The following is a 10524-nucleotide window of genomic DNA, read 5'->3' on the forward strand; positions in this document are numbered from 1 at the left end:
AAGTCTCTCTCTCTCTCTCTCTCTCTATCTCTGTTGTCTTTTACTATGCGTGCTTGTGTGCGTGTGTGTGCGTGTGTTTCTACACCATTTAGCTTAGCATAATATTTGTAGGCCAAATATAAAATATATATATACATTATATATCGATTTATGATTTTTCTATAATCACAAATTTTTTGCTATTGTCTCTCTCTCTCTCTTTTGCTCTCTCTTTTTGGCTGCTACACAATTTTTTGCCTTATTATATTTAATGCTTTTTCTTTTGTAATTTCGTCGTGTTGATAACGCATGCGAAAAATTTGTGTAACTTGTAAATGTAACTTGTAAATACTCTGTCTATATAATCTGTACAATCTATCGATATATGCTATGTAAAGGCTATAATTTGGCAGAGCACTTCACCCGTGTGGACTTTTAAATAAAAAAGCAAAGCAAATAAGAACACGTAGAGCATCAATAAAAAAAAGGTATCGCAATTTGCCCTTCCACCAGAATGAAAAATAAATCAATTAAAATGTATAAAAATTATGTTTAAATTATAATTTAAATTGATGTCTTTTTTTTTTCTATATTCAATTTTAATGTAATATTATTTTACTATCCACAGCAAGACAAACAACTCGTCTATGCTGAACTTGTACTAAAGCCCGCCCAGGAGAAGACGACAGCTGCAATAACAACAACAGCAGCAGCAGCAACACCAGCAAACACAGCGACAACAACAACAACAAGCGCAGATGCAGCTGCCAAAAATGCAACAGAATATGCCGAAATAGTCTATGTGCAGAAGGGCGATGGCAAGAAATAAAAATACTCTACAAATGCCCAATGAGGCTGTAACAACTGCAGCTACAACAAGAGCAACAACAACAACAACAGCAACACAAAATCAACATTTGAAAAAAGTAAAAATAAATATAAATATTGTGAGCTACAACAAAATACAAAACAAAAAGAAGAAACACAACAAACCCAATGCAAAAACATAAAAAAATAATTTAAAATAAAAACAAATATGAATTATAAGTGTGGTTTTTCAAAAACTTCATTGAATGTGTGTACTAAAATAAAAACAAAAATCTTTAAGCTAATTACAAGACAAAACGTAATAAATGTGTTAAAAAAAATGCAAAACTAAAAAAAAAATACATTTTTCCACATACATAAATATATAATAATTAAAAAAAAAAAAGATACGCACAGCTAAATCCATACACAGTCCCACACACACCTAAATGAAATTTACAACATAAAACTAAACAAGCATAAAATTAATAATAAAAAATATAAATTAAATTTACATAGGCAAAACACAAAAAGGAAAAAAATATAAAAAAAAAAATTATGACAAAAAATATGAAATGAAAACCTTAAAAAAATATTTGAAAATCTCAATTATTTACATAAATGTCTCGCAATTAAGCTAAATGTAATTTAAGCCAAGAAAAATATGCAACAGCAAAAACCCCAGAAAAATATATTATTATTTATTACAAACGATTTTTTATACAAAATGTAAGATTCTTTTGAACAACTTTTTGATAAACGTTTAAAAAAATAAAAATAAAATACAAACACAATTTGAGCAGCCAGAGTAAAGCATTTAATACAGAGAAACACGAAAAGCTTCATTTATTAATATTCATAATCGATAAATATCGATCATTCTCGAATCTCCACGAAGGCGCAACAAAATTGTAACCGAAAGTATTTTACGCTAATTTTCATTCACATTTTCCAATCCGATTCTGGCAGATATGATTACGTTATTAATTTAACAATACAAGAAAAAAAATATGTATTCTATGATTATTATAATTATTATGATTAATTTAAGCGCAGCACTAATTACAATTATATATATGATGATTATTGATTTTTTTACATTGTAAATTATAATTTGTATAAAGTTAAGCCGAGTAACTTTTTTGAATAAAATTCTTTACCATAAAACTATGTCGAGTATCTCTCCTATTCTCTCCTTTTGCTAAGCATTTGCAGGGCATACTTAGAGATAATCCGGAATTGTTATCCTGCCAGTGGCATAGTAGACGACAATAGAACATGAGCGAGTAGCGAAAGGGATGCATTTGATATGTCTCAACAAAAGGAGGCCCAGACAGTGCTCGCGGTCGTATACTTAATTTCTATTATCATGCAATCCACATGCTTCTCCCATGTCTGCGTGTGCGTGTGTTTGCGTGTGTGCTCGTGCTTTCGCTGTTTTCGAGTGCTTTAAGCCACAATGCAAAGCTGAAACTGAGAGCATTTTATTTGTTTAATTAAAACTACAAATTTGATGACAACAGCTGCAGGTACAACAACAACAACAACAATAAATATAACAACTGAGCAAACTATGAGAATTATTTGACTGGCAATGAAATGTAAAATCTAGGAGTAAGTAAATTGAAATGGAAATCGAGTTTATGGCACAAACATGGAAATTTCATGTCTGCAGCAGTCACGTAATTGAATACAAGAAAAACCACATTTGAAATTTGCAAATTTGCAATTCCAGTATGTGTGCGTGTATGTGTATGTGTATGTGTGTGTGTGTGTAAGGCGAGCTCGCCTCGGCTTACTTTGATTTAAGACTTAAGCTGGTGAGCCAAATGCCCAGGACAATTGCAATTACAAAGAAGTTAGCCAACTGGAGTGTAAACGACTGCAATATACTCTACATGTAGAAGTATACTCGCTACAGCCTATGATTTACTTATGAAGCGAAATCGCTAAAGATTTAGTTCAATAATGGTATTGGACTACCTCGTATGGCTTTAAAAAAAGAAAAAAAAAATAATAATAATAATTTCTTACAACAAAGAAAAAAAAATAATTTGCTTAAATTCAATTTTTAATTTATTCATTTTATTTTTATTTATTATTATTATTATTATCAAGTGGAGAAACTGTATAAATAAATAACATTTTTTTATAGAAATTACTATTGTGCAAAATAATATTCTTCGTCTCTTGTATATTATTATAAAATCCATAGCATACTTTTGAGCGCTGTCTCATTTGCCTATGCCTATTATTATTCCTGTTCGTCAAATTCCGTCAAGGCTCGTTACAGTGCAATTTATATTATTATTTATATATATTTTTATTTTATTTGTTTTTTAAGATTCAACAACTTTTGCACTTGACTTGGCCAAAGTAGAGGAGGTTCTGTATCTGGCTGGGTCTGTGGCTTTGACTTTTCAGCTTGGATTTGGCTTTAGCTTTGGCTTTAGCGTTCGCTTTAGCTTTAGTTTCCACGTTGGCTTTGGCTTTGGCTTTGGCTGCCTGCTTGTCAGTCAAGCGCTGGGCGCACTCAACTTTTTCTGACATTTCAATTTATAAAGCTCAAAATCTGCACATTACCCCGAGCCTCGCATTTTACATTAGACGAACAAAAAAAGAACGACTTTGCATTTTTATGCCATGTACACAACGTCAAATGGGGTATATTGGTTTTGGTGAAGTGTTATTATGCTTGAATATATATTCCCTTTTTCACAATCTGGTACATCAAGATCAATTCATTGATTAATTAATAGCCTTTCATTCAACAACATAGAGTATTGCTTAGCCAGTTAGACTCGGCTGCAATGTTCTGACATGTTTTTTGGGTGCATTTGACTATTTTTTGGGTATGTCTGCGGCGACAGCGTCAAAAGTAAAATACAATTTTTGCATTTTCCTGCCTTCGGCTGTACATTGAATTTGACTCGAAATCTTTTTACAGACTGCAACTGCAGCGGCTGCCACGACAGCTTTTTTTTTTTTTTTTTTTGTTTCTTTAAAACTGCAAATGTGCTCGAGGCGAATGGCATCGTTGCCGGCTGACAGGCTGCCGCATGCATTTTAAATGAAGCATTCGACTTGTACGACTTTTGTTTGGGACAAGTTTGACGCGGCTGCAAACAATTTCAGTCAATTCTATTAGCCATCTCCTTCACTGTTGGCTCACCTGCACTTTGGCAGTAGCTGGCGTTGAGATGTTGTTGTTAATGAAAGATTATCTGCCAAAGAGTGGGTGCAGGGCCTTGTTATCCTTGTCAGATAAAAGCTTAGATTAAGTCTAAACAGCTCTGGATCTATTTTCTACAATGCAAGACTTCAATATTGCTGAATTACATCATTTGTATCTTAAAGATACATTACTTGTATTTACGGCCTTATAGCAAATGTATTTTACCTAGCTGTTAGTTAAATCTTTCTAAAAGACTGGCCTAAGGCATTCATATACTTTTGTATTTCAAAGATTCATTTGTTTATAAAGTCTTTAGCCAATTAAAAAAGTATATAAATTTTATTTGGTAATTAGTTAAATATACTCAGTATATTAGAGATACACATATAATTACTTTTCGATGCAACTGTTCATATACATCTATGTATGTATGTATGTAGTATCTATGAATGTATCATTGAGATAAATATACATTTGTAGCTGAAGAGGTCTATCTGCCGGATTCTGTTTGCTCTTTATAGCTGTAATGTATATTGCTTTTATACATGTATATTGGTATATACATATTATGCACACATATATCAACTAAAAATCATGTTTAAGCTCCCCAGTAGCAGCAGTTCGATTGATTTAGCAATCTCTAGTGAATGCTGCTCCACAGTTAGGGCTCTGACTCGAAGGCCTACATAAGCAATGTGCGACAAGTTTTAGCAATTGCTTTGCAGCTACCCATGGGACAGACACTTGAAGCACCTGTACAACAATAATAACAACGAGCACACAGCAACAGCAACAGCAGCAACAGAACGAGATGAACAGAGGGGATAACTGGAAACTTTCTGTGCTCTGCTTCTTGTTTTTTGCTGGTGTCTTGTTGCTTGTGTTGGCACTTTGTTTATCTCTCACTCTTTCGGGCTATTTCTTGAGTTGTTTCTGCTCTTAATTTTTGATTTTTGTTTGATTGTATTTGAGTTGTGTCGCCTGCCAGCTGTTTGCCTTATGAATGCTGCATACTTCCATACCCAGCACACCTAGAGGAGAGGCTCTCAGCGGACTGGGAATTTACTTGTACGTAGTAGTGGCTATTGCTCCATTTGTTATGTCTCAGGACAGGGTATAAATAAGCCGAGAAACTTTGGCACGGACACTTGAAACTATTTTCTTTGATGTTTGTTATGCGTGTGACAAATGTATGTAGATTTGATGTATGTGCAATTTGGCAAAGTAAACGCAGACAAACTTCTGCTCACTTAGTTGGTAAGTGGACGCTCAACTGGCCTCACTGGCAAATTCAATTAATATTTATGCCCAGCTCTGTCCCAAGCAAAAAATGTAATTTGTCATTTTGGAGAATTTTAGCAATATTAAGATATGAATTTTGAAGTCCATACTAGATTTGAATTTGTCAGTCCATACTAGAGTTCTGTGAGATATAGAACATGTTGATCGGGAATTTATTTTATTGACAGAAAGAAGAAGCGAAAAATTATTGAAATATCAGTTTGAGCTTTCTTACGTGTGTGTGTGTGTGTGTTTTTTTTTTTTTCTTCTTCTATTAAATTACTTTTACAACCCATTTAAATGAACCAATTTAAAGCCAAGCCCATTCGCTGAGAGATTACTATTTATATTGGAATCAAAGCTCATTGTTATGAGCTGTGTAGCTAAGCTCCATTCTAATACCTTTGTAGTTGACTAATGCATATCGATTTAGTGAATGCGTGAGCTCATCTAAAGTCGTGCTTAATTAGTTGGCAAGTTGACTTCTAAGTTGCGCTTCCTTGGTTATTCAATTAATAAGCAGCCACAAGTCGCCATCTCTGGCCCCTGTCAATTGCTTTATTGTTGCTCAATTCCAGGACTCGTCCTGTGTCATATCACATATAGAAATGCACACACACACACACACACATGCACACTCAGCGGCTGTAATTAATGCCACGTGCATTTTAAGCTGATTATCTAATAAGCAAATGCCACATCTACCGGCCAGGGATATCAGTTGCATAAGTGCATGGCTCCCATGCAGTATAATGACCGTCATATAGGACTTATCTCTAATCAAATTGCCAATTTGCTAATGCATTTGCAAATGGTATTAAAAATGATTATCAGCAAACAATTTTAGAGAGGACAGAATTTAAAATTTAAAATTAATTAAGCTATCCGAAATGAGCTTGGGCTTAAATTAATAAATGAAAATAGGGAGATTTAATTGATAAACTTGTTACATTTTGTTTGTATATCCTGAACCCATTCAAAATTGGAAATGTTAAATTACATATAACGGGCAGATGGGGGTGTGGCAACGCGTCGATTCATATGAATGGGAAACATTAGATTGGTACTTCTGAAAATAGTATTTGTGAATCTCTGACAAATATACATATACATATATGAAGTACCAGGCCCACAGAAGTGAGCTGTAGGGTGAAAGGTATCAGTTAAACAGTTTAACAAGAACTTAACAATGTTAACTAATCACCCCTTAACATAATAATAACGGCTCGTTAATATAAACATGTCAATTAACATTAAGTTATCATACCCATGTTCTTTAACAGTACGCTAACAGATTATATTTATTTACTGTTAATTAACATTTGTTACCCTGCTACTCATTGCTGTTCGCCTAGTACATTTGAAATTTCAACGCATATTTTTGTGAAGTACCAACAACGAGTAGCAGAGGGAAAGTGTTAGTTAACAGTGAGGAAATATAATACTATTACTGTACTGTTATATAACAGTGAGTACCTGGTATTTCTGAAGGTAGCCATTCAAATATGGTCCCAACGACCAGAGCAGCAGCACCTAAGTTATGCAACTATATTGTGCTTAGTGCATAATTTTAACCTATGATTTTTCAGCTAACCCCAAAATAATGCAACAGTAATTTGTATGTTGCCCTTAACATTGCCTGCAAAAAATCCCTGTTAAATAACAAAACTTTTATTTAAAAAAAATATATATATTATTAATTTTATATTACAGCAGATTACAGAAAAGTGATTATTATAATTATTGTGAGTTGAAGAACCTAGCGTGTCTTTAGCAATCTGATGTACGACATAACATTAATTATACTTAACTAACTTCGATTTAAATATATTTTTATTTTATTCACTAGCAACAATTAGCCTTTAAATATATTTAATGCTCACAGTTTATTGTTTAAATTAAAAATAAAAAATGTAAGCATACAACAACAAAGTATTTCTTATTCTTAGCGAGCTTTCACTTTACCCATATCGTTTACTCTGCTGCCGCATGCAAGATTGGATTACTTAAACTTAAACCCGCTCATTATTAACATCATATGTCAATCAAAAGTTTGCCGGTTTGCCAGGATATGAGAGGTGGGCGCACCAACAAATTGCTTAAAAAGTAGTCTGTGGAGCTTTCGCCTGAACAGCTGTTCAAGCTGGCCTTATCAAGACAGTTAGCATCCACACACAAAGTGTGCGCTCTCTGCTGAATGCGAAAGCATGCGAGAGCGTGCTGACAAAAGAGCAAAAGCTTTCAGAACTTTAGCATTACTCTTACCTGAGCTCTCTTAAGCTGTGAGCTTTTTAAGAGACCTTTAACGTCTAACGGTCCCGAATTTGAGCAGGTATATGATTTCTAGTTAGATTTTATATTTTTGGAAAACAATTTATTTGAGCCAGACTGCCTAATTGATGAACTCTTAAGAGTGTAAAAGGAGACTTTTAAGAGCAAGTCGCCGAGACGTTCCCACACACACACAGCATGCACAGATATGCACTAATACAAATAGAACGTTGGGTAATTCATAAAGGAACTGTGCCACTTGAGCAGTCAACAAGCTTTTGCTTGTGTCCTTCATAATTCCAGTGCTCTCTGTGTTGGTGTATGTGTGTGTCTCTGGGTGTTTCTGTGTATGTGTGTGGGCTACTTATGCACTAGCATTTTAAGTAGCAACAGGTCTGCTTTTAACAACTTTTTTGCTATTCAACATTTTTCAATGCCTGTCCACGACGATTTTCATGCTCATACATTAATACTTCAGAAATATTATTATAAAAATAAATGCATATACATATAACAAATATAAAGCTCATTCACAAAGCACAACGTTGAGACCTGAACGTCTTGTCAGCTTCGGCAAAAGTATTCAAAATAATTGCCGACTGAACCTGGTTGCAATTATGCTTGATTGCCACGGAGCTGCATAAATTAAAACATGAAATAATATAACATCAAAAATAAATAGAAACATATATACAATATATATATATATATATATGTAAGATGGATATAAGAGACAGAAATTAAGAGAAGTAATGAAAACAACTAAAAACTTTCGTCTGTTGGTCTGGCAACGCGCTGAAGCTGTAGGAAGCCGTAAAAGGCAACAGTGCGCATACTTAATTATATTTGTGTTGTTTATATTTCTCCTGCTTGGTGTTTTGGTGGTGCTGGTGGTGTCGGAGGTATTCCTGGTTGCTCTACAGCCATCCTCAACGCAAATTTCTTTTATAAAATTTGTGGTTTTAATAAACGCAAACCAAGGCAAAAATAATATGCCAAAGCCAAAAGCGTAAAAGGGACAATATTAATTACTCTTGCAAAGAAAAAATAAACCAAAATAAAAAGAAGGAAATGGAAAAAAATAACACCAAAACTGCGCAACAAGTTGAAGTTGAACTTCTGTTTGCCATTTGCTCCGTGAAAATTAATGTGTAAATACAAAAAATACCGAGAAGAAGGTAAAGACAAAAATAACAAAAATGATTTGCTAAACTTTATTTAGGCACGTGCGCTTAAAGATTCTTATCAAACTTTTCAGTCCGATTTGGCAAAGGGTTTCAATTTTAAATTCGGCTTAACTTGACTCGTCTTGTCCTGACTAGTCTTGAGACTATATGCTGATCTGTATCATATCTTGTTTATGAGATACTACATATATAGGCATAAACTTCTTACAGCCTGACTTTGTGTATATAAAATAGTATGTAGGATATGTATTAAGGTACAGATATATTACGGCAAAGAATCAGCTGTGAAAATTTTGCGAATTTTAGGATTTTTCGATTTTATTTTTATTTTTATTTATCTGATATTATTTTTTTTTTACTTGACTTTTTTTTTTTTTGTAATTAAATTAAATTGTATTTTAATTATATAGAACAGTTAAAAAATAAACAATTTTATAACAGTATAGTAATTTATAACAAAAGAAAACCTCTTCAATATAAATTTAAATATATTTTACACTATATAATAATTTTAAAATTCACTTTATATATATGCTTAATATATCAAATATAAATAAATTAAAAACATGGCGATTTCCTCTAATATTCACTACATATAACTATAAATTTAGTATGTGTTTAAAATATAACAGCTCCTTTTAAAAATGATTTCGTCTATTAAAGTTATTTCCCACTTTTGTTCGCACATTTTATGCCTCATTAAATTTGCAGCAATTTCAACTCTTCAGATATTTTACGAAAATATATTATATTATATATAGTAGAAAAACAAAAAATGGATGGCAAGTGCCTAAATTACATGTTGACAAATATTTTATGTAAATATATTTAAAATAAATGGCAAACATTTCGGTTGAAGTGCGCCCAACGTGAGATACACATACTTGTAATGAAGTGCAGGTGCAGCGAGCAGCTGCTGTTCCCGTTAGAGGCACTCACCTTCGTCCTTCTCGCGCTCCATTTGCCGGCTGGTTTATGAGCTGTCCACCCCCCCCCCCCCCCTCCCCCTCCCCCTCGTCATGTGCATGAAATGCAGCTAAAAATAATATGCGACCCACAAAAACCGCAAATCTAGCACAGCGCATTTAATGTAGCCAACAACTGGGCGTTGGTGGGGCACCCATTCTGACAGGGGCGTGGCTCGAGTTCAACAGTTTTGCGCAATTTCACTTTTCAAACAGTGACATTCAATTTTCAGCTGAAATGTTTTGTGGCTATGAGACGGAAATTGAAAATGTCGCAACCAACAAATGAACATTGCCGGAGCTCAGCTATAATACATTTATTACATAGATATATGTATGTGTATATGTGCATAAATAAATAATAAGCTGACTTATTGCAAATTGCTGCAGTTGCTTTTGGCCTTTTAATTACTCAAAGCGGACGGCAGACAAAAGCCCGCTGCATGCAGAAAGTGAAAAGCAAAGAGCCAAACGAGCTAACAAGTTGTTAGTTTGTCCGATCGGACTGCTCGTCCGACTTTCGCGCTGTCAGCTTCAGCTCGTCAACACGCATCAGGGTGTAGCATTTCAGGCAAAGTATTTAATTTCCACAGCACACACACACACACACACACACACACACACATAGAGAGAGGGGGAGTGTTGGAGTGAGGCGGAGGCAAACAATGGAGGCTGGCATGAAATGTGTGCCAAGGCGAAGGCTGTCGTGCGAGCCATTGCAACCCCCGAAGCCTACAAGCAGAAAAGCGAAAGGTAAGCTCCACGCCACGCACAAAACTATGCTACAGTTTTTTTCTTGCTGACTTATGCTGAGCCGGGTACATCAGCTAACTGTAACTCTTTGTCGTCTGCTCAATGA

General features: G+C 34.2%; 1 protein-coding gene across 3 annotated transcripts in view; it reads left to right on the forward strand.

Moving 5' to 3' along the window:
• The window catches only part of Fas3 (fasciclin 3), a 105706-nt gene extending 103750 nt beyond the window's left edge, over positions 1–1956 (forward strand). For 2 of the 3 annotated variants that reach the window (XM_089465613.1, XM_089465614.1), the window contains exon 7: positions 608–1956. In XM_089465613.1, the coding sequence (XP_089321739.1) occupies positions 608–808 (201 nt within the window). In that variant the 3' untranslated portion in view covers positions 809–1956. The remainder of the gene's footprint in view (positions 1–607) is intronic. The other variant, XM_089465616.1, reaches the window with a different exon arrangement.
• The last annotated feature ends 8568 nt before the right edge of the window (positions 1957–10524 follow it).

Source organism: Drosophila arizonae, chromosome 3, assembly GCF_054131065.1.
Source record: "Drosophila arizonae isolate 15081-1271.41 chromosome 3, UAZ_ARI_1.0, whole genome shotgun sequence".
Taxonomy (NCBI): domain Eukaryota; kingdom Metazoa; phylum Arthropoda; class Insecta; order Diptera; family Drosophilidae; genus Drosophila; species Drosophila arizonae.